Source organism: Besnoitia besnoiti, chromosome XI (genome assembly GCF_002563875.1).
Source record: "Besnoitia besnoiti strain Bb-Ger1 chromosome XI, whole genome shotgun sequence".
NCBI classification, from domain to species: Eukaryota; Apicomplexa; class Conoidasida; order Eucoccidiorida; family Sarcocystidae; genus Besnoitia; species Besnoitia besnoiti.
The window spans coordinates 1,945,401-1,967,902 of NC_042366.1; the positions used below are offsets into that span (position 1 = coordinate 1,945,401).

Sequence of the window (22,502 nt, forward strand, 5' to 3'; positions counted from 1 at the left end):
AGCGGACCAGAAACGCGTCTTAGAAAAAAGGCTTCGACCCCCAGAAAAGTATCCGCCACGGACACCGGCCCGAAAGAAACACAGACGCAGTTCGGCTGTGTCGACTTCGTGCCTGTGTCAAATTCCCGCTCCTGCAGAATTTAACGACTGCCTGAGCAGGAGCAACCACGCCGTGGCTGAGACGGGTAAACGGCAGGCAGCTACCGAACGGCAAGCGAGGCTTCCACTACGCCAGGTCTTCGTGAAAGCATACCCCTTCCGTTGCCAGAAGAGTTTCGGTGTGCAGTAGCTGTCTTCAGTATTTCAGGGCTTCTTCGGTCGCTTCCCGCGACACACACAAAAACTGTAAGTTGCTGGCGTCCTGCCAACAACGTGCGCAAAGTCGAACGACAGCGGGAAGACATGCTGCCTGTGTGCATGCTGCCCGCCACCCAGCGGCCTGGCTGGTCGCTTTGCAGGGGTGTAAAAGGGCAAACAGTTCGTGTTAACTCATACCTGATTGCTCTTCTAGGTGCCACACGGCGAGGTCACTGCGCGACTCGCTGTGTCGCCTGCTGGAGACGTAGTGGCGGTTTCACTGGTGGGCAAACCTTGCTTCGGCCCTTCCTACATCTATTCCGTTCCGTCCTTCGATTTACATAGATATGCAGGGCACAGCCGGTTGACGGGCTTGTTTGCTCACACAGGGTACGCGATGAGGCGTCCAAACTCGAACGGCACTTCGCGCGCCACCGTTCCATGCAGGATCACCGTGTGAAAGGCCTATTGCCGCCACTCTCAGGGCATCGAATGTGTCTTCCATGGCGTAGCCTTAGTGAAGGGAGCAGTCACGCTGCCTCAGCGGCGCGACGCACTCTCCGCTCTACTGCGCCGGTATCGTACGCTCCTGTCTGCGCGTTTCCAGATACTAAACGGCTACGCCGTCGCGTTTATACACGTGCAAACCCTGCACTTTGGCACGGGCGTCAAGACCGACTGTGAAGTAAATCTCGTCCAGGCTTCGCCACCACGCACACCCGCAGAGCCACTGCTATCGCAGCCATGATGTAACACACATTTGTGCGTTCTTCAGCAACGCACATGAGCACCGGCTCCCCTTTCGTGGCAGCTTCCGAATACCGCGAATTCTGCACAAGCAAGGTGAATATTTGGAAGGACATTCGTCCCTGCTCAGCTTCTTTTGGGGACAGCCAACCGCTGATTATGCCGGCCGCCTCCATGGCTACTCGTGGAGGAGAGCGATGAACGTGACCCCCGCCCCCGACTCATGCGCGTGTATCGCTTGCGCGACGTTCCATCGAAACGTCTCTGTTTCTAAAGTTGCCACATTACTCTCGAGGCCGTAAGTTCTCGGCATCGAACGGTCGCTTGTGACTAATTCACTGTGCCATGTACTCGCTGTACTCACTCCACTGCAAGCTAATAGTAGGCGCCATATGTAGACACCGTAGATTAGCATGCAACGAATGTGCTCGCCTCCCGGTCTGCCGTGCGCGACGGCACACGTCGCGGCCGTTTACCCTTCCCTAGAACACGTTCTTCTGCAGAAATTTTTGTGATCGGCTGCCAGGGGCTCACGTCTTCCGCTAGCAGCGCGACGGCCCAGTGCGATGATGCAACTCATTTCATCCCAACCCGTGAGAGCTAGCGTTAGGGGGCCGGAGGTACGCGGCTGCTCTCGTTCTTCTGTCGTGCGGATGCCGCGCGCAAAACTATTGCTTCCAATTCTCTCGGTGATACACCTCTGCCCCGAGCGAGTCCGAATTGGGGAGCTTTCATCCAGGGTTCAAATCTGCCTTCCGTCGTGCGCTGAAGATATAGGAGCGCACCGAGGATTGGTCCTCCGTTTCTCGCAATTGTACGCCAAAAGCCATCTCCATGGGTTCGATAATGCATTGACGCCACTTCATCCAACAAGCGGACGAGCTGCGTGATTTGTTCGCTCGTCACCTGCGGGCGCACGCGGTATGCAGCCGGCTCAGGCGGACTATGCGGGCGCACGAACAGGGGAAGTTGAGCTTGATTCTTTGGCGGTCTCCCGGGAGCACTTTGAGTACGCAGGGTGGTACGAAGAGGACCGCAGGGACCCGGAGCTGCAGGTGTCTGAAGCAGTGCACCAGGAGCGGACAGATGGCGACGAGGCGGTTTTGGCCGTGGATTTGGACCTGCCAATTTTCGCTGTGTCAGTCCCGCTGAGAGCATCTGAGAATTCGCAGGTGTCATCAAAGGCGACTGCCAACCTCCGGAAATACGTATCTCGTTAGCTCTTACCCACTCACGAGCCTGATTGTGTTCCTCTTTGGGTTGCCACTCACTTGTTGGTGCTTCCTTGTGGGAGCGCGACGAAGTCGGTGGCAGATTGGCGCTGGGTTCTGAGAGTTCTGGTTCCGACGCGTTGGCAGGGTGTGCGGACGACATTTGTGACGTATCAGTTGTGGTAATTCGTCGTCCACTGCCGACCGGAAAAGCTAACGCAGTGGCGCCGCTGGGAGAGATTCGCGACGGAAACGCACGAAGATGACGAACCACGTGGTTCTTAGCCGAAGGTGCTCCACTTTCTGGCTGCCTGGTTTCGTAGCCGAATCCGCTCTCCGCCCTGGCCGCTCGGGTGCCTACGAGAATCGCGTCCTTGAGCTCTCCTATGAGAGAACTGCGTGTTTCGTACGCTCGCTCCGGATAAACGGCTAAAAGCAACGATGCGATACAATAAAGCCCCATGATCGGCCTAACGGCCGACCTCCGAGGCATGGGCACGATGCCTATCAGGCGCTCATGCATAGGACTGGACGCCTTGTCCTCCAGATGCATGCTGTTTCCAGCGAAAAGCGCTGCCAAGTGTTTGTTTTGCGGGTTACAGCGGCACATAGAGCGATCAGACGAGCTGAGCTCTCTACATGACTGCTTTCGCGGGGTGCAGGGGGATTACCTAAGAGACGACTGCACCGTCCTGCTCCGAACAATAGGGAGGGATAGTGGGCTCACACACATACTAGAAACAGTGTGCACTTCCGCAAACAGCTTTTGCAGGGGTCGCGCACGACAACGCTGCGAGAGTGGCAACTACTCGGACGTAGAAATGGGAAGGCCGGTGTCCAGACTGAATACGTCGAACTGCTACTGGAACCAATGGAGTCGTCTAGGGTCCCATATCAACGCTCACGCTACTGCACGCGTATGACCTAGTTGACGCAGACACACGTCGTTGTCCGCGCCGGCAACGGCCACTGGACGGCGTGGGTTTTCCGTTCTGCCGGGTCGGGTCGGGTATCAGGCAATAACTCCTACAGAGAGCGGTTTGCCTCGGGCATTCACACTACACTAGCTACGAGTGCAGGCGACTGGGCAACGGCAGGAACTGTGGACGCGATAGTCCCCGCGTGTCCTGACTGAAATCTGCGTTTCGGGGCGAGCAGTTGCGGTAGCCCACACCGACGACGTTCGGGAGGCAAGACGTTTAATGGCGTACGCGTTTCGCAGGAGTTGCGAGGCAATCGAGGAACGCTTGCGTTTTACAGATCTGCAGGTGAGGTTGTGTGTTGGCAGAGTTTCACCGACGGCGCAGCGGAACTTCTGTGTGTGCACGCCCGCCTCCGTGAACACCAGTGGGCGACTTCACGCCGCAACTCAAATCCTCAGTGCCGGATGAGGAGTGCCCGCGGGAAAACCAGTCTGCATGGTGCCGAATTATGCAGTGCGCTCACAAATTCACAGGGATGCTGTGAAACAGGAAAACACAGTTTTACTCCGCTGGTGGGCATGTAGCGCGGTGCTAGCCTACTCCGACACCTGCCCGTTCCTGAGGCTGCCCGATGCGTCAGTAGGCCCCAGTGCCAAGGAAGCGAATAGAATTAGCTTTTTGTTTTAGCATCGTTGTGTGCATCGCCTGTAGAAGCACCACACTATCAATTAGGTGCGCGTGATTCAGCAGCTCTACATTACGGGGGCCCTCCCTGCGAGCAGGATCGCCGCCCGTCATGAGAGGACCCCCGTGAGCAGGGAGCAACATGAAGGGCGACCCCTGTGGCGTTAAGCGGGCATGCCGGGATAAAGACAGTGTGTGGAGTAGAGTGTTACTGACCACTATGAAGTCGCGTGTGAGGGTAGAGCATGCCTCAGTTTGTTTCCCCGCTTACGCAGCACTGCTCTTCTCTAGTTGCGGCTTCGTATGGCTGGGTGTGAGGCTACACGAGCGGAAAAAGCGGGAAACCGCGTGTGAAGGTGAGACTTAATGGGCTGTTGCCTGCCGTTTGCCGCGGGCGGCATCCTCGCTCGTACTGAATGGCGAACAAAAAGTTTCACTTTCATTGCCTTTTTTCCCTTGTGGACAGTGCGGTGGAGCGAGTCGAGTTGCAACGTGCACACACATCCATTGTGGAACTGTACGACACACCTCGTTACAGACTCTGCAGACCCCGCTCCGCGACCGACCAGGAACTGCCCCCGCCGTTTTCACAAAGAAGCACCGGGCTGCAATGCCCAGCATAGGAAGTCTCGAAGCGCCGCTGACCAGCGGTCAGCCAAGCGGCAGCTGAAGGCTCTGCCTCCAAACCATAGTTCCGAATCCACCCCGCAATCGTGCCGAGCTTCTTCGTCACGTCCATGACGAATTGATGGTCAGTCTCAAATAGCGTGCCGAGGATAGAGGCTGCTTCCTCGTACGCAGCCAAAATGTCGCGGTTCCGCAGCAAAGTCTTCACACTTTCGGCCGACAAGGCTGGCGACTGCACGAAACACAGAAAGCACGAAACGCATGCGGGACAGCAGTAGATGGCCTGCAGTCTGACAGTGCACTGCCTCATAAGTGTTACTGCAAACACCGTAGTCGCCTCCAGAGCTTCTGGAGTCCACGAGCCGCGCTAAAGTCCGCTGGCTGTCAGCGGTGCCCTTTACGTCTCCGAAGTGCATGAGATTCCGCGAAGCATGCACGATGGAGCTGCATGCCCATGCGCATGTCGCGACCACCACAGTTTCACCTTTTCTCAAAGCAAAGTCTACCTCCTCAGCAAGCCCAACGCGACACAGACGCAGGCGGCGCACCCACAGAACGCCGTCACACAAATCGCGCGGCTCTGATATGAGTAACCCGACCAGCCAGGTGCCTCACGGTGTTGGGCTGATCCCGGTAGGTCAGGAGAACCGTCTCCGCCATTTCATCCAGCGACCAACCGACTGCAGCATTCAGGCCCGGATACAGATTCCGTTGTTGCCACACAACTTTGTCGTGGAGAGCCACGCGCTCGGGTCCCGTGGCATCTGCCGCCCTCGTCTTCAACCAGCACGCCAGATGCCTGCAAAAACAAACCCGCGTCGAAGACACACATCACCAAAGAATGTCACACGAGCCTCGAGGGCGCTTCGTGCCTACGCCACCTCCTGAGAACTCGTGTATATACACCATTACATCTCTGCTGGAGCGCGAACAAGGCTGAGCGCCTGAGGACGCTATTCAGAATGCGAGTGCATCAAACAGGAGCAGAGAGGACTCAACACATACGAGACAACTCCTGAGCAATCAAGGCGCCTCTCCAGGTTCTTGACTGGGGGGAGAGGGGGAGGGGGTGGCAGGCACCGCGGCACGTTTAGATGCATGCCCCCTAGCGTATGACGCGAGTCTGCAGAGAGGTCGGTTTTTACTCTGAGGCGAACCCACATACCAGTGAGCGTGGAAGACCTCGAAGAACACGTGCTCCACGCACTCTAGTTGTTTCTCCTTGAGCAACTTCCACTTCTTCTTCAGCAAGCGACGCAAGGCGGAGGCACGCTGCTGCAAGCTGTGGCGCCGTCGCCACAAAGCAACGTGCTCGGTCGCCTCCGGACTCTCGCCTGCCTCGGCCGCTTTCTTGTTGTTTCTTCGCGTTGACGTCTCTGAAGAGGCAGGCTGCGGCGGGCTGTCGCCAGGCTCGGACTGACACGACTCCCTCGCGGTGCGTCCCCAGTCCGCTGCACGGGGGAGGAGAGAACGAACGGGCAACAGACGCTTAGACGTTTTTCGAGTGAAAGATTCACAGCTCTCGGGGTTTCCAGTTCTAGGCCAGAAAAAGCAAACACTATCACGCACAAAACGCCTCGCCGACGTGCCCGCTAAACAACGACAGCGCAGTGCAGGACGAAAAATTGGACACGGAAGAACATAGGCAAACAGCGGAAATCCTTTCATCTTCCAGCCCGGCTCTGAGTACGACACACCCATCCACGCCCTGCTGCACACCACCCATCGCATCCTGCGACTCGTGGAAACTCGCAGCAGCAAAGAACTCGTTAGCTCTATCGAAACTCCACTCAGCACACACCCGCTCTCCATGCCGCGAGCAGCGTAATTTACCACATCGTCCCCCTGGGGCGTGCGGACACACTGGCTCCTTACCGGTTTGCTCCTTCCCGTCGCACCCGTTCGTCGAGGGGCTCTGTCCCGTTTCCTCTTCGCTCTCTTTGTCTCTCTTTTTCTTGAGTTTCCTCTGCGTTTTCTCCTTCAAGCCGAGCGCCTCCTCGTGCTGAGCGCCTCCTCGCGTGGCGTTCTTTCTGCCGTCGTCCGAGCCCCCGCAACTACCCTCCACATACTCTCTCCGCCCTCCTCCCCCCCGCGACAGCGAGCGGTCCTTAGTCTGCTTTCGTCTGCTCGCCGCTCCGCGTCCCTCGTCGTCGCTCTCGCTCTCTGGCCTGCCCGCGCGCGGCGAGACAGGGTCCCGCCGCCCGCCAACATCACTCTCCTCCTCTTCAGGCCCCTCCTCCTCTTCCCGTGCCTCCGCGGCGGCGGCCTCTGCGTCGGCGTCGTCCTGCGGGTTGGCGAATCGATCGACTAGCGCCTCGATTGCAAGGCACCTCCGCCGCTCGCGCAAAGTCCACTGCCGCTTGCACAGCAGGCAGACGTTCGGCGCCGCCCGCCCCTGCAAGCGCGTCACTTCTTGAACAGACGCGAGAGCCTGGTGGAGTCGCTCCAGCACGGCTGCGAACCCCTGCGCCGGCGAGACCAGGTCCTCGGCGCCGCCTGACTTCTTCGTCCTCGCGTCCTCGGTTGCAGACGCCTCCTTCTCAGCGGGAGGCGCGCTGTCCAGCAATGCCAGCGTCCGCCGTACGCCGGAAAGCCGCGCGGCGCCGATGCTCGGCGCGAGGAGAGAGAGCCAGACTGTGAGCGGAATCGCGTCCTTCGGCAGAGATGCCATACGCGACTGCAGACACACGCAACGACGGCGCGCCGAAGCGATGGAAGACATCTACCGCCAAGCGCTTCGCCAACTCGGCGATTTCGAACACGCCTATGCATGCGGCAGCCGCGCGCTGCGGGCACGATCCGCGTCCGTCACTTTGCTTGCGCAACTACAGCCTTGTGCCTCACCTCAAACGAGCAGAGAGGGGGCGAAGAGCCAGAAGACGAAGACGCCCACGGGGGCGGAGAAACGCCTCGGTAACTCGGTTGGAGCGTGAACGAAGAGGGCAGAAAGGTCTCGACTGTCTCGCCAGCAGCAGCAGCTGCTGCGAAGACCTCATCGACCTCGTCTCCTGTGAGCTCCGCATCCGGCCTGCAGAGGCGAAACGAGGCGACGCGGGAAGCGGAGAGCAGCCTCACTGGGCGAAGACACGCAGCAGCTGCTGGTGAGAGAAAACCGGAAACCCGCCGCATCTCTACGCTGCGCTAACTGGTCGCCTCCGGAGACATTCAGTGGATACCGCCTGCAGCAAATACGAGACGCAGATGCCACTTACTCGACGCAGAGGCCACTTACTCGACGTAGATGCATCCGACGCCGCACGTGGGACAGCGGAAGCCTCTAGAGAAATCGACGGGAGCCGAACACCTGTTCAACGCAGAGAGACCATAACAGCAGCCGTCGGCTCGGCATGTCACGGAGGACACCTACCTCGAAACAATCCTGGATCCTGGAGTCTGCTGTCTGCACTACCGTGAGGATACTAGGCGCCCGCTCGCCCTGAATTCCGCTCACGAGTCGCACACAAATGTAGGCCTTCGAGGAGAGACGGCAACACGAAGCGGACTACCACGCGACGAGACTCTCCAGCACGAAATTCGCATCAGGAAAAGAAGCTGAACGACTCACCCCGAAGAACACGCGACGTTTTGCTACAACGCCACCACACGCTGCGCACACTCACACGAGGTTCCTCTCTCAGACTGCCACCTGCCGCTTCCCAGAAGCATGATCAGGCTCCGCACACGCAGATGCAGGGAAGGCCGTGTAGCCAAACGTGTGATCGCTTGCATGCCGCAGAGGGCTTTGTAGCGGAATATGAACATTCAATGCCGCATGCGCGACCAGCGAAGCGTCAAAGAAACTCTCTCGCGTCACCTCACCGTTCGCACGCGCAGACAAAGTCTTTGGTCTCGCTGAGAACGCGCCGCCGATGCAGAGTGGGTCGCATGAGATCTTCTTCTGAGAGATACGTCAGCGTCACCTCGTCGCCCTCCCTGGAAACCCACCATACCACAGTAGCCAAAGACCGGCAAAGGCGCATGGAGCGCGTGCGCAATCAGGCAGCAGAGGTCGATTGTCCACAGTGTTCACATAAAAGCAGAGGCTCGCGGGCGCAACAACTCCGCTGGCGGCCCTCCTTCCTCGTCGGGGCATATGCATTTCTACAGGCTGCCATGTCAGATCCTACGCCAGGCGATGAGGGTTAGGCCAGGGTCGTTGTAATCGCAAGAAGCAATCTCTCGTGTGCGCCGAAGACGCGGCTACGTCTCTGCAAGAGCGCCATGTCATGGGAAGAAATCCTCTGCTCATACACGTGGCGTGCCACATCTTCCCGACAGCCGCGCGGACATCACGATCTGGCTGCAGGGCCTCTCTCTCCTCCGAGAGAGAGGCCGCCGCCATCGGGAGGGAAGCGGCAACGTACTCAATATTTGCGCGGGCGCGCAGGACGAAGGTGTGATCTTCATCGGTGAACCACAGAACATTGGGCAGGCAGGAGTGGGAGCTGAACGAGGGCATGAAGTAGATGACGTATCCGACGGGATCTTCAAACTGCTCGAAACAGTTGTGAATCCAGACCTGGAGCACGCACCAGATAGAGAGGACACGAAAAAAACACGCGCCGAGAGAGCAAATATCGTGAGAAGAACCGCGCGAGATGCCTGGATGACCAGCACTCGAAACAGCGGTCTTTCGAAGGCAAACGTCTCTCACAACCCAGTCTTCTCCTGCTTTATCAACTGCGTTGCCAGTCCTGCGCATCGGCAGAGGTGCCTCACACCCACATCCGCAGCAGAGGCAATTTGGCTGGAGACAAGGAACTGGAATACATTGAACAGTGCACACGAAAATGCCGGAGGCCTGGATGTAACTCAACGCGCGCGGACCGGAAGACACTGAACACAGCCATGGACAACGCCTAAATGAAAGTGTGGCGATGCCGTCACAGTTTCGTTCCTTGACTGAAACTCGCTTCCGGTTGTGTCACGTGAGCCGCGCTGCGCTCTCAAAGAAAACTGCCTACCTGCAGAAGAAGCTCCAGATCTTCAGGTGTGGTACGGTCTTCCAGATGAAAGGCTTGTATAAGCTTCATGACTGGAAAGAGACAACACACAACAGATCCACACAAATTCCTGTGCGGCCAAGAGCCTCCCCTTTTTGACAGGGTGAACTGATAAGAGAACCATGTGCTCCACGCATTTTGCATGAAAAACACGGAAATAACTGTCGCGCAAGCGCAGAAGGGAGGCGAAATAGAACCGCGTACCTTCCTTGCACGGGGTGATTTCTGCTGGGACGTGCAGCACCCGAAGAAGCTCGGACTGCCTGTGCGTTATGGAGGTCAACCCTGGGACAGGAGGCTGCGCCTCCAAGATGATCGAGTTCAACGCGCACCAGTACCTGAAAGCAATTGGAGCAGGGGAGGAGTGATGCCGAGGCACAAACTCATGACACAAGCAAGAGACCGACACATATATTTAGGGTTCTAGATTTTTCGGGACTGGCAAGCCCGTCGGATGTCCTCCGCGGACGATGAGCCGTTCGCGCTTACCATATTGGCTCAAGATGAAAATTGCACTCTTTGCAGAGAGACTCGAGTTCTCTGAACACTGGGTTGTTCGGGTCGGTTCGCACGGCATGCAGCGGAGGCTCTCTTAGCAAAGTATCCCCGGCGCTGGCGCTCTTCGTTGCGTACAGGACACGTCCCTTGTATTCGTGCATGTCACATCTCAAGATGCCATTGTGATTATCCTTGGAGTAGGTGTTAATGAGCTCGACTGCCAAGGCAGACTTCATTTTTGAGACGAGGGAGGCGAACTGTCGATTCTGCTTTTTAGTGGCGGGATGGACGTCCTTCTGCCTGGCACCAATGGCGTGGAATGCCTTGTCAGGCCGACGCGTCGCTGCCCAAATCGCCTTTCTGCCGCAAAGTCTGACGCCTATATCCGCTAGGCAAACACCTATGGCTCGCAGGCGTTCTAGCTCGGCATGAAGAGATGATGACGGACACGAAAGACGTGTAAAATGAAGGGCCTCCAGTGATCGCGCCCAACCGCTCGGTCAGCAAAAAGAGTACACGGGCGTGACTAGCCGCTACACGCAACCTTCCTCTTCGCCAACTCAACCTTGGGAACACGAGTCACAAGCAAAAGACTCCAGGAACGAGTTGATGGAAGTGGTCACTCCCGCGCTGGATACCGGACCCGTTGCGAATCCGGGTCAGATGTGCAGAGTGCATGCAACGCTTGTATTCAGCACACGGCGCCTACGATGGAAACACCTCGAAACATAGTCGTTTGACTCTTCTTAGTGGCATCGTATCGAAGCCGAAACTTTCTAGTGCCCTGTCTTCGCGGCGCTTGAACCTGTTCCATATTCCTTCGAAGTTTTGCCACTCCTGCAGGTCTACTTCTTGGATATAGTTTCGCATGCCCTGCACGACTCAACTCGAGGCGCGGTCGTGTCTCCCAGTCCCCACCTCATCAGTGACTGATCGAGTAGAGTTGTTTTTGTTTCCAGGTTACCTCACCGAATTCTGAGGACAGCAAAGTTACCAGCTCAGGCCGCCCCTTCGATATTCCATCTCTTTCTTCGCGGGGCCTGCCTCTGGAGCACGTCATTCGGGCAGCCAACGTTGTTTTCAGTAACCTTGCTTCAGATGGAGCGCCTGTTGAGGGTTGGACGGCCCCTTAAACTCTTGTTTATGGGAGCACCGGGGGCGGGGAAGGGCACATACGCCACACGACTTGCGAAAGCCTGGTCGATCCCTCACATTTCCACTGGTGATCTAATCCGAGACGAAATCAGAGCGAAGACGCCTTTGGGCAATCTTCTGCAGCAACACGCGAACAAAGGCGACCTTGTTCCGGACGACGTGGTTACGGAAATCTGTCGGAAACGTCTGCTGAAGTCGGACTGTGCAAAAGGGTGGATTTTAGATGGCTTTCCCAGGACAGTCAAGCAAGCTCTTGACCTGAGGGAACTTGGTCGTCCGTCGTTGTGTGTGCACATCTTCTTGCCGGATAACATTTTGACGGCAAAGCTACTGGCACGGCGGATATGTGCTACATGCGGCGCGAATTTCAATATCGCGGATATTCGTTCTCCTCCCTACGACATGCCTCCACTGCTTCCACCAGCCGACTGTACGCAGTGCCACGGAAAGCCAGAACTGATTAAGCGGGATGATGACACCGAAGAAATTGTGAAGAATCGGTTAGCAGTGTATAAGCGCGACACCGAGCCTCTTCTTCAGCTCTATAGGGAAGAAGGAACATTGTTGGAATACCATGTGAAAAAGGGGGTTAAAGACTTGCTTGATTTGTCAAGTAGCATTATCTCACGTGTTGAACAGTTAGGTACACCGGCCTAACCAATTGTACTCTGGCCCAAGAACCCAGTTGTTCATTTCATTTTATAATAGATTTTTTCTGTTAGTATTGCCGTGGTTTCAAGAGGACAATATCTCTGAATAGAACGCGGTGTTATGGTTTTAGGCGCAGCGCGCTGGCAGTTAGACGGTATGATTGAAATGGGGAGCATACGGCAGTGCCGTGATCGTAATATCCGCCAGGGTGCCACTCTCGATGGTGGTTGCTGCACCTGTGAAATTCACTAGCGCGGACAGTCTTGCCGACGGACTGTCAGTGTTGTGGGCATTTGAAATGTGATCGAGCTTGTGTCACGCCATGGTAGACTTCCGCATGTTAGTGTATATACAGCCCGGCAAAGCGTCTTCTTGGAAGACAAGCTGGACGCGTCAGTTTCTTCAGTGGCTCGAAACGTTTTCTGCCGGGATCGTTCGCAAAATGAAGGCAGTTTGTGTGTTTGTCGTTTCCTCGCTCGGAGCTGTGGCGCGTGCAGCTGATCTGCCACTTTCTTCCAGATTTCACATGATTCCGCAGCCGGATGTCAGTGTCAGGAGCTTGTTGGAGAACCCCGATGTAGAAAGTTTCCCTGCGTCCCCTGTGCCACACTCCGCGGAAAATGCGGAAGAGGGCGGTTCGGACCACGTTGTATCAGATCCACGGATACACGCAGATACTTCCCCTACCGAAAATACGAGGTTTTCTCAAGGTTAGCGGGATCAAAAGCAACGCGAGAGCCGTCGTCATATTTTAGGCATTGGCTGCAGTACCCATCGAGGAATACGACGAGTACCAACGCGGGGTTAGTGGCCACCTGTATTTCCCATCGTCACTGCGCGCAATGATCGAATCCACTGTAGATTAAGGCGCTACACAAGATTCTGAAGCCAGAAAACATGAGGACCTTGAAGAAGCTAACTTCTATGCTGAGCCAACACCACACAGAGTGGGCGAACGCTGACCCCACAGGGACGATGAGCCCTGAGAAACTAACGGTAATGCGTCAAAGCAGCGAGGTCCACTCTTCTTCACACGAGGTGTGGATTAGGCACTTGTCACATCGGCTACTGTAATGCAACCTGAGGGGGTCGACCTCAGTAGCCTGAATCGTGTACTTGAGAACTGGAAGCAACAAATCTCCCAAGGCCCCGTCGTCAGCATGATTCCTGGCGTGCCAACGCCTCCTCAATTCTTGCAGCCGGCTTCGCCCTTGGCTACGTACGGGATGCCAACCGCAACTGGACAGCCAGGCCTTGCTTCTGTGAGCTGGATATAACGTGAAATGTGGCGCACTGCGTCACGTTTCTGCATTTGCTCGTCTTTCAGGCAATGGCAAACTTTGCCCAATTCCCTCCCGCCCAGTACGCGCTGCCGCCAGTCCCCTTCTTCCAGATAGCACCGCAGCCTGGTTACCAGTTGTAAGGCCGTTTTCTAGAAGCCGCCACTTCGGAGTACTAACCGAGGCACCAGTGTCCAGCAGCCGGCAGCGGAAGAGTTTACCTCTCCCCGACAACTCATGTCTGCCCAGATGTGAAGATATCATGTCTTCGAGACGCGAGAGCTCTAAGGGACGTTTTGATTCAAATAACGCCGTGCGTGCGCAGAGACCAACACCGACAACGGCTCCTGCCTACGCGCGCAGTCGGCGCTGCCGTCCGCCACTACCTTATAAGAGTTTTGAATATGATTGTGTATCCATGCCTCATATCATACCCGTTGTGTAAGAACGCGAGTAGCATCACATTTCCCACTCAATAGTCGGAGTTTTCCACACACCTTACAGAAAGGAGAAACATGTCATTGCTATTGCCTACATCCTGCTAGGGCGTCTGCTGCGGTAGCCCCTGGGCCACGGGAGAACGGCACAGGCCCTAGCCAGGTCGCGTTATCTCAGACGATCCGCGATGGACTGAAGGTGTTAGGCGGAGTGCGGGGAGGAAAGTGCCATTTGAAGATACGTTTGCTACCAACAGATATACGCGCACAGAAACGCGTCGCGTTTTTGCACCAGCGGTCGATGCCATTCCTAGGACATTGTTTATGTGACACCCTCGTAAGAGATGCCGGAGAAATCGCGTTAGATGCAGTGACTATGCCAGTGCCAGGAGATTCGCGGAGCCTCCGCAGTCGCAGGTTTTCGAGAATCAGGGGACCGAATATCCACGCGGAAACCATTGGTGTGGCACTGTGTCCTGCCGCAACGCGATGTGTCGTTCTCTTGCACACGCATTCAGAGTTTTTCGATCAACAGGAGGGCGCGGCACCTTTAGGTCTGCACCCTACAGACGATCTCCGCTGAAGAACTGCAGACACACGGGAAACGTGCGATTCGAAAGGAGGCAGCGAGGGCCTGTGACAACGGAGCGCCTCTGTGTCTCGATTAGCAGCAACGCCCCCGGTGTGGCGATGTTGCTCGCCTGCAGTCTCGATACCACGTGTGCATTATCTTTCACTTGGGATGGAATCACATGCTAGCGCGTGATGGCCCGACGATCTTTTCTGAGGATGTTGGACGGAGCGGAATTGAAGGCCAATTCAACGGCATATTTTCCGTTGCGACCAGTCGTCACCCTTTCAAGCAACCCTAAAAGTGGGGCCGTTCCGCGCAGCGTTAGCCGTCCTGTGTGACAATTCGCAAGCCCCGCCCGCATGCGTTAAACTCAAGGTCGAATTTCGGTTCTAGTGACCTTTTAATGGGCAGTTAAGTGGGCAATACACTTTTGACGCGGGAGTGTGACAGCTTTTCGTCCCGTAAACAACTGGTAGTACTCGGAAGGCGTCTGGCATTGCTGGTAACCTGCAGGACGGCGCAAACATGCAGGCGAAGAAGATGCGCTCGCCTAAGCATCTCAAAGCTGACGCCACCCCTGGCGAAGCTACCAAGAAGATTGCGGAACTTTCAGCTGATCATTCGGTGTGTGATGCTGGGCGAGATGAATTATCCCGACGGTGTTCGGATATGAAGACTAAGAAGAGGGCTCGTTGCCAGCAGGAGTTGGGGGCCGACGCCGCTCCTGCATCGCCACCGCAACGTGATCGAAACCGTCCCGCCGGCTCTGGATCGAAGGAAGGGTCACAACCTTCGAGCTGCTGTATTCTTCTCACGCACTGCCCTCTATACCTTTATCGAGACAGAAGGCATTCTTCCACTGCGGGCCTTTTGAACCTTGACGAGCATAAGTATATGCTGGCGGGCGACCCCTCCGCTTCCTCGCACGCGGAGGCATTCTCGTTTCCGTTCCTTGACAAAATTCAAGCCCAGCTCCGTCAGCTGCATCAGCCAGTCCAGCGATGCCGAAATGGACACGGTGACGCTGTAGGGGCCCAGACACGTGGCATGGCGGCTGCGAGTGAAGCCGCACGAAGAAACGCTTTGGCGCTGGCTGAGGACCGGCGGCTCCTTCTGGAGGCTTCCATGCGTTCTGACGTCGTCCACCAGTGCTTGCTGAATATTCTCGATTCCATCGTCGTCTCTCAACTTCGTACGGGCGTACCACATTTCGCGAGTGGTGCGGACGCCCGTGAGACCGCAAAGGTGTGGAAGAGGCAGGCAGGCGCGAAAGAGTCACCAACTCCGGCGCATTCGAGTGGCGTTCATCTAGACATCCTTTTGCACACTTTGGACGGCAAGCTGTTGCGTGTTTCCCCCTCTTTTCGCGTCCCCCGTAACTTCAAAGTATTCAAGAAGGTTGCGTCAATGGCGCTCTCGTCGCCCACTGGAAAACTATGCGCGACGCCCACAGCACGAACAGAGAAATGCCGCCGTCACGGTTGGGGATCTGCTGAGAAGGACAGAGCACAGGCAGATGACGAAGACTCAGCCGAGGAAGATCGACAGGCGGGGAGCCTCCCAGAGGAGGAAGAAACCCTCATCGAAGTGCTACAGCCCCCTTTCTGGCGGCATCTGCCAGAACAGTTCAGGTACGCACAGCAGCGGAACCCCGGGCAATTTCTCCCTGTTTATCCCACTGTCCCTGCTTCCAGCATGCGCTTCTTCTCTGGTGGTCACCACGTATTTGTGATGGAGGGTTTTCCAACGCTTAGTGATCGCGTTGATCAGATGTCCACTAAGGTGTGCCCTTACCAAAGATAGAATGGAGCATTACGAGAGATCTTCCTCGACGACTTTGGGGAATTAATTGTCCTCCCCGAAGAACCAGTCTGTTTTGTGACGTCTTCGATGTATCTTTTCATTTCACAGCATCTTAACAGGGGGATACGAATTCGACTCCAAGACGTGCTTTTACTTGGGCGACTCCTTATGCCTCTTGGATATAGAACTTGAATTTTGGCAACTAGAGGCTTCCTATTGTGCAGAGCCCGCGGAGATGGTGCTGTGTTATGGTCTCGGATATAAGGCCTAGAGCTTTATCTTATGTCTTCTCTGTGTCTGTGCTTGGCGTCTATTGCCCCTACGTTTGTGTCAGGCCTATTTGTCTCTCCGGATCGCGTCACGCTCCTAAGGTAGCCCTACGGCTAATGATGACAGAGCTGCGGCAGCAGAAGACGGATCTTGTTTTTGTGATCTCCGCATGCCCTTTTCTTGACGCCGTGGCGATTCCTCGTTGTCTACTTCGCCAGCCAACGCTGTCGGGGGAGCCGTTGCGAGGGGAAAGGAACGGGCAGAGACTTGCTTCGGGGCAGGGCCCCGCGACGCTTAAAAACGAAGGGGAGGATATGCAGTGTAATGACACTTTTGATGGATCTCCAGTTGTCATTAGCATTTCCAGTTTCCCGATGTCCGCTGCCGTTAGATGTGATAGGCTCATCCACGAGATGACGCCGTTTTTGCCAAGCGTTCAGCCATGCTGAAGTGAAGGTTGTTGGATTGTCCTCCTCACTGCAAAACCTGAGCTGATTCATCAGAATTTGTTTAACCCGCTGCTGGCGTGGCTGTCAAGGGAATGATGCCGTGCAACCTGCTCTTTTCGTGTCATTTTTTTCTTTTGTCTCTCGTGATATGACGCGTACTTTGAGTCTGTCGACTCGTAATGCATGTTGCTGTGCACTATGCACCATGAGGGAAGTTGCTGGTAGTACTGCGCTGCCCATATAGTCACAGTGACCCTACAACACATCTAAAGTAAAAGTCCCTCCACTGCATACACGGTGACACGTAGAAGGCTGCCATCTCAAGGTGGAATTCCAGCTATCAGCGATAGATCGACCGGGCAGGACATCCGACTTTGCCTTCACGTACTGTATAGCGTCCGACGCGTCTCTGTAACCCACATGGGGGCTTGCAACTCGTACATGTGTAGTAAAAAATGAAATAATTCTCCAGGATTTAAGTGCTGTGGAGAGGGGATGGGGATTTGGTTGGTGCTTATGAGCCCGAAGCGTCTACAATGGACTCGCGGCAAATAAAGCGCGTTGTTGCAGCATCGCGGCGCACGTTACAAAGATTCCTTTTTCTGCTGTGTTGACCCTGATTCGACTTTTTCCAGGATGCCGGCAGACAGGTTATAGGCCCCTCGTTTTAACGCGAAGAAACAAGTTCGCGAGCAGGGCAAGCGTGCGTAACCCCATGCCTCTCAGTTGTCTTTACACTATAAATCAATTTCTTGAGGGACGTGACTATTGCAGGACGGGCTAGATAAAGCACTGGTTGATAAGTGTCAAGCCACGATATCGTAAAGCCGCTTTGAAAGGGTTAGTGAGCGTCGCTGTAATTTTGTGCACTGAGCGTCGAAACTTAACTCCCTGCCCCCCTTGAGCCGTGACGTTGGTCGGGATTATAGACGGTAATACAACGTTTTCCGCATGCCTGGGTACAGCGACGGAGGGTTCCATCTGTAACCACCGAGTAACCAAGGTACTAGTGGGGGTATTGGAAAAAGGAGGCTAGTAATGATTGTAACATACCAGAAAGTCCTTTATCCTCATGGTAGACACATAACCGGTGAAAGTAGTGTTTATAGAAGTCAGATATAAAGCTAAACCACACATCCACTGCTTCGATCTTTGCACGAAAGCCAGCTCCTCCCCAGACGCCGACAGGAAGCACGTAAGCCTGCCACACAAAGGTTGAGCGGATTACAAAACCTGAGCTGCGTCGGACGCGGATTCGGCGTCCTTGTCCGCAGCTTCGTCGAGACGCCGCTTCACGAATTTTCGCACGCGTTTCGGATGCCGCTTCATGACTGCTGGGTACTTGAGCACGTACGCTCGCAGCATTTGCTGCAGGAAGAAGGAGTTTCCTTCATCTAGAGAGCTTTCATCCTCACGAAGCCGGTCCAACACGCAGCCCATGAATGTGACTGGCGTTATTGTTAGACTCTTACCCCCCGCCAGTGTCGCCATCTCTCTCTCTCCGCTGAGAGACAGAGACTGGATCGGCATGGAGGTTGGCGTAGGCCGCACATCGCTCGTTGCATTGGGCGATGAAGAGCCCTCAGCCGATCCCGAGGCGGCCGCGCCGCCGCGCGGAAGTGGTGAAGACTTCGGGATCGCTTCACACTGCAGAGAGGGTAGTAGATCGAGCTGTATGTAGAGCCAGGAGGTTTGAAGAAGTTGGTGAGGCTTGCAAGTCTCAGCGTGCCGCATCAAGTAGCCTGCGATGAAGCGCAGCAGGAGAGTCAGTTCGTCTGGCGTCATCAAGCGCTGAGCCGTCAAGTACGAGAACGGCTCCACAGGCTCCTCCTTCGCCCATTCAACAGTCTCCAAAGTCTCGCTATCGCTGCCGCGATCGCTCACGCAACTTTCGCCACCCGCAGGCGCTGTCGTGTTGCCGCGCTCCCTTCTCGTGGCTGTGTCGCTGGTCAGATCGCGAAACGATGGGCGTTCTGTTGACATAGGGTGCCCGTTGCTTTGCCTCACTTCGTTGCAGCGCCTGGCTTCCTCTGAGTACCGCTCTTCGGACTCGGCGCGTTCGTCGCCCCTGGCGGCGGGTACCGGCGGAGGAGCGAAGTTGCCTCCGCCGAACGCGGGAGTAGCGCTGCCTCGTCTAAGCAGATCCGTTTCAGTGGAGGGAGTATTCGACATCAAGCAATGAGCAACTTCTTCGCCGCTCACAAACGGTACGGGTAGAACAGGCGGCGTGCCCGTCGCAGCCGTGGCGGAGGCGCTCCTTTCTATCGCTCCTACGTCAAAGAGCAGCGAGCGCCTGATAGCATCGGCAAGCTGCGACACGGCGATGAGGTCAGGTTTCGCTTGCCGCAGCAGGAGAGAGGGGACAAGAAGGTACAGGGGCCGAAACACTTCCTCGCAGGACGTGAGCCAGACGGCTCCCTCCTTCCACGAGTCCACACTCCCTCTGCCTGCCTCCTTCCGGCTCCACGCCGCGCCCCCGCTCACAGCCCTCGAAGGCGCGCGCGACCACGTGCCTCGTCTCGACTTGCCCGGAGTCGAATCCGCGTAGCTGACGAGCTTCGCAAGCCCCCACGCCATTACAGCCCACTCGCGAGAGAGACCCGCGCTGGCGTGAGGTTTTATCGCAGTAGAGATCTCCCTGTCGTTGACACTCCGTCGCTCTCCTCCTACAACGCCTGTGCCATGTTCAGGGGCCGGTCCTCCACTCGTCCGCCTGTCTTCGCCGCCATTCTCGCCCTCACGGACGGGGGCTCCGGCCTCGACAGGAGCTCCGCCACACCGTTTGAGAAGCCACGCCATGGTGTGGAGAACCTCTGTCAAGACGGCGGGCTGGAGCCGGACATTTTCCTTGCCTAGCGCATGCAGGGCTAGGGAGAAGCTTATAACAACTTTCTCATCGCTGAAGGCGTCATCCAAGCGCCGCCAGGCTCCTTGCGAGCAGCGAGCGTCTTTCCTGCACTCCAGCCCTCGCGAGAAGTCGTAGCCCGGCGCATGAGCTGTGCGGGGTTGGGCCGAGCGCAGACGCGCGTCTGCAGGTTGGGCAGTGAGCCCTTCCTCCCTCTGTCTCACTCGTACTGTGAAAAGGAGACGGTGGAAGAGAAGCGCAAGGACTTCTCGACGGCGAAAGGCAGCCAGGTTTTTGCAAGCTGTGCAGGCGTTCATCGCGCTGGCGACAAGCTGCGGCGTCCAGCTCTCGAAAGCTGCGAGTGCAAGCACGTCCGCGAAGAGACTGCTGAATACGGCGGCGCGGACGTCAGCATCCCCCGCTGCAGACGAGGGACTGCGCAGACCCAGAGTCGCGAGACACCCCGAAGCAGCACGCAAAGCGCCGGGCGACGGCAACGGAGAGGCGGCCGCATCCGAGACAGTACTTCCGCTTCGATATGGGGTTCCCTGCGTCCCGCTCTCGTCAGACGCAGCGCCTGTTGTAGGCGCGGAAGAGACTCTCGTCCCAGGCGTAGCCGGCTCACACGCGTTCGTTCGACTTCGGGCTGCTGTATGCGCTTCAGAGGCATCGCCGTTCGCGCGCCGTCGCTCTGCGGCCGGCGAGCATCGCGCGCAGGCAGACAGAATCTGCACCGCGCTGGACAGAGGCAGCTGCTGCCGCACAGCAGGCGTCGTCGCCAGGTGGCGCAGCAGGGATTCGAAAGTGCCCGAGACGTCTGGAAGCCGGCCTGCGAGCCCACCACTGTCTTCGCCTCCACGCCCCGGCGCGGAGGGGTACGGATGGAAATGCGCCGACGCCCGAGAGCCGACGGGCGAGTGAGGCAGGCAGGCAGGCGGCAGACCAGGCGATGCCGCGGACGTGTCCGAAGGCGCATGCGGCGAGCGCCGACTAGGCACGGCAAGGGGCAAGGTTGAAGTGTTATCGTGTCGAGAGGTAGCCGCTCCAAAAGAGGAGGGGGAGGGGAGGCTAGCCGGCGAACTATGAGGTGGCGTGCCTGCGCTGGCATCCGCTGCATGCGCGTCCACTCCGTGCTCACGCCTTTTCCCGTGCGGTCTTGAGTTGGTAAACGCGTCGCCCGTCTCTGCAGACGCCTGCAGCTTGACTCGTTGTGTGTCCCTGCGCTGCCTCTGCACAAGCGCAAAGGTGGTAACTGCCATCGAGACGTCTTGCGCGGACAGGCTCTCCAGTCTCTGCTCGACTGACTTCGCTGTCGCCACGATAAGCGGCGGATAAAAGACGCCAATTCGCACGAACGCATTGAAGAAAAACAGCAGCAGATGCGGAGGCAACGACGGTGCGCAGCGGGCGACCCGCACACACAGATCTCTCAACAGAAAGTCAAAGACCGCCAGCGACGGCGACGCGCCAGGCGAAGGAGCGAGGCTGGGCTGGCTGTGCGGGCCGCCCGCAGTTTCGCTGGAGGGACTTTCCAGCCGTCCCTGTTTCCGCCTGCACATCTGGCTGCCGGCTGCGGGCGGAGGCGTCGGCGCCTCGAGGGACGCTGCGGAAGGGCAGGCGTGTGGCGGAGAAGACAGAGAACGCGTATATGGGGGGTGCGAAAGAACTGGTGACCGGAGGTCAGGATGCGCGAGCAGCAAGTCGACAATGGGCACGAGGATGTCCTTCCACTCCAACGACGACGACGCCGAAAGCCGCGGCAATAGCGCCTGCACTGTCGCAGCGTAGACGGCGAGAAGAGAGGGGTGGCATGGAAGCGGCCAGCGCTGCCCTGTCTCCGCCACGAGCTCATGGGCATGAGAAAGCACAAAAACAATGTCCCTGCTTGGCATGACGTGCATCTGCTCGGCTAAGCGCCCTAACAGCGCGACAGCCGCGTCAGCCTCGAGCCGCCGCCTCCTCCTCTCCTCGAGGAGCGGCGTCTGCCTCCCTGGGGCGCCCAAGGGACTGCCCTCCGCAGGGGCGGGGAGCCCGCCGCGGGGGCAGGGGTCTCGAGGGTTGAGGACTGTGGAGAGCTGCTGACCGCGGCCAGGCTCTGCAGCATCCGGAGGTGACATCGCGCCTTCCCGCAGAGTGGGGGGAGCCTGCAGAGACCGCTCGTGTTCAGCGACCAAACAGCCGCTGACGTCGACAGGCCTCGCGCGTCTTCCGGAGGCGCGTCGCTGCAGCAGTGCCTGTCTGAGCTGGCAGGTCAGCGCATGCGCGCCTCGCCACAGACGGAGGTTTTCTTTCGCCCCGCGGCCTGACTCGCTGCCCCAGTCTCCGCGGTCGCAGGCTTCAAAGGCGGAGGCCTGCCGGGCGGCTGAGGCGAGCGGGGGCCTGCTAGGCGCAGCGTCCCGCGAGGCATCCGCGGATTCATTTGCAGGAGGCTGCACACGGGAAGTGGAGAAGGGTGCTTGGGACAGGAGAAGGGATTGCTGGAGCACGAGAGAAGAAGACAAAGCGGCGCCACCGACGCCGGTGCGCAGCGAAGACAAGGGGAGGAATGGACGTGAGACCGGCTCCAGAGAGGCGCGAGTCGCAGAGGCTCGCAGTGAAGCCAAGGACGATGAGAGCAAGGCTGCCTGAGAGGCCGAATGATTGACGCGCGGCAGTAGAAGACTGACGCGCGAGAGTGAGGCGGACGCGGAGGCGGACGGAGACGGAGGAACCCGGCCGAGCGTCTCTCCTGGCTCGGTATGGATCTGTGCACTCGTACAGATTGCGCACCTCCCGAAGCTTGTCGCAGCCAAGTCAATGTAGATTCTACTCATCTGCAACGAAGAATTCCTTGACATTTCAGAGCGAGACCCGGGTTCCCTGTGCCTTTTGGTCCTTCTCAACTTGCACGGAAGCTTAGTTCTGAGTCGCTGAACCGAGGATTTGGAGCTTCTCGCGAGAGAGCACCCGCCAGAGAGCGGCGCTTTGCCGGCGATCGGCGAGGCTTGAGCGCTGCGGCCTCTGGCGCACCGCTGAACAACAGAATTCATTTTCCAGATCGAACAGACA

General features: G+C 57.3%; 5 protein-coding genes across 5 annotated transcripts; 2 read left to right on the forward strand and 3 right to left on the reverse strand.

Moving 5' to 3' along the window:
• Window positions 1–1,987: 1,987 nt before the first annotated feature.
• BESB_021530 (uncharacterized protein) lies at window positions 1,988–2,718 on the reverse strand (the record flags this gene model as incomplete). Its single annotated transcript, XM_029360862.1, has 2 exons — window positions 1,988–2,202; window positions 2,280–2,718. The coding sequence occupies 2 exons, from the start codon at window positions 2,716–2,718 to the stop codon at window positions 1,988–1,990; spliced, it is 654 nt and encodes a 217-aa protein (XP_029216221.1).
• A 1,676-nt stretch (window positions 2,719–4,394) lies between these two features.
• Window positions 4,395–10,226, reverse strand: BESB_021540 (uncharacterized protein; the record flags this gene model as incomplete). The annotated part of the gene is made up of 11 exons (XM_029360863.1): window positions 4,395–4,721; window positions 5,105–5,288; window positions 5,655–5,940; window positions 6,365–7,166; window positions 7,334–7,517; window positions 7,722–7,793; window positions 8,309–8,422; window positions 8,854–9,008; window positions 9,454–9,524; window positions 9,697–9,830; window positions 9,982–10,226. 11 exons carry the CDS (start codon window positions 10,224–10,226, stop codon window positions 4,395–4,397), a joined length of 2,574 nt encoding a protein of 857 aa, XP_029216222.1.
• Window positions 10,227–11,088: 862 nt separating this feature from the next.
• On the forward strand, window positions 11,089–11,802 carry BESB_021550 (adenylate kinase; the record flags this gene model as incomplete). The annotated part of the gene is made up of 1 exon (XM_029360864.1): window positions 11,089–11,802. One exon carries the CDS (start codon window positions 11,089–11,091, stop codon window positions 11,800–11,802), a length of 714 nt encoding a protein of 237 aa, XP_029216223.1.
• An 891-nt stretch (window positions 11,803–12,693) lies between these two features.
• Window positions 12,694–16,161, forward strand: BESB_021560 (uncharacterized protein; the record flags this gene model as incomplete). The annotated part of the gene is made up of 6 exons (XM_029360865.1): window positions 12,694–12,792; window positions 12,846–13,058; window positions 13,124–13,215; window positions 13,622–13,724; window positions 14,601–15,718; window positions 15,999–16,161. 6 exons carry the CDS (start codon window positions 12,694–12,696, stop codon window positions 16,159–16,161), a joined length of 1,788 nt encoding a protein of 595 aa, XP_029216224.1.
• Window positions 16,162–17,833: 1,672 nt separating this feature from the next.
• On the reverse strand, window positions 17,834–22,267 carry BESB_021570 (uncharacterized protein; the record flags this gene model as incomplete). Its single annotated transcript, XM_029360866.1, has 1 exon — window positions 17,834–22,267. The coding sequence occupies one exon, from the start codon at window positions 22,265–22,267 to the stop codon at window positions 17,834–17,836; it is 4,434 nt and encodes a 1,477-aa protein (XP_029216225.1).
• Window positions 22,268–22,502: the final 235 nt, after the last annotated feature.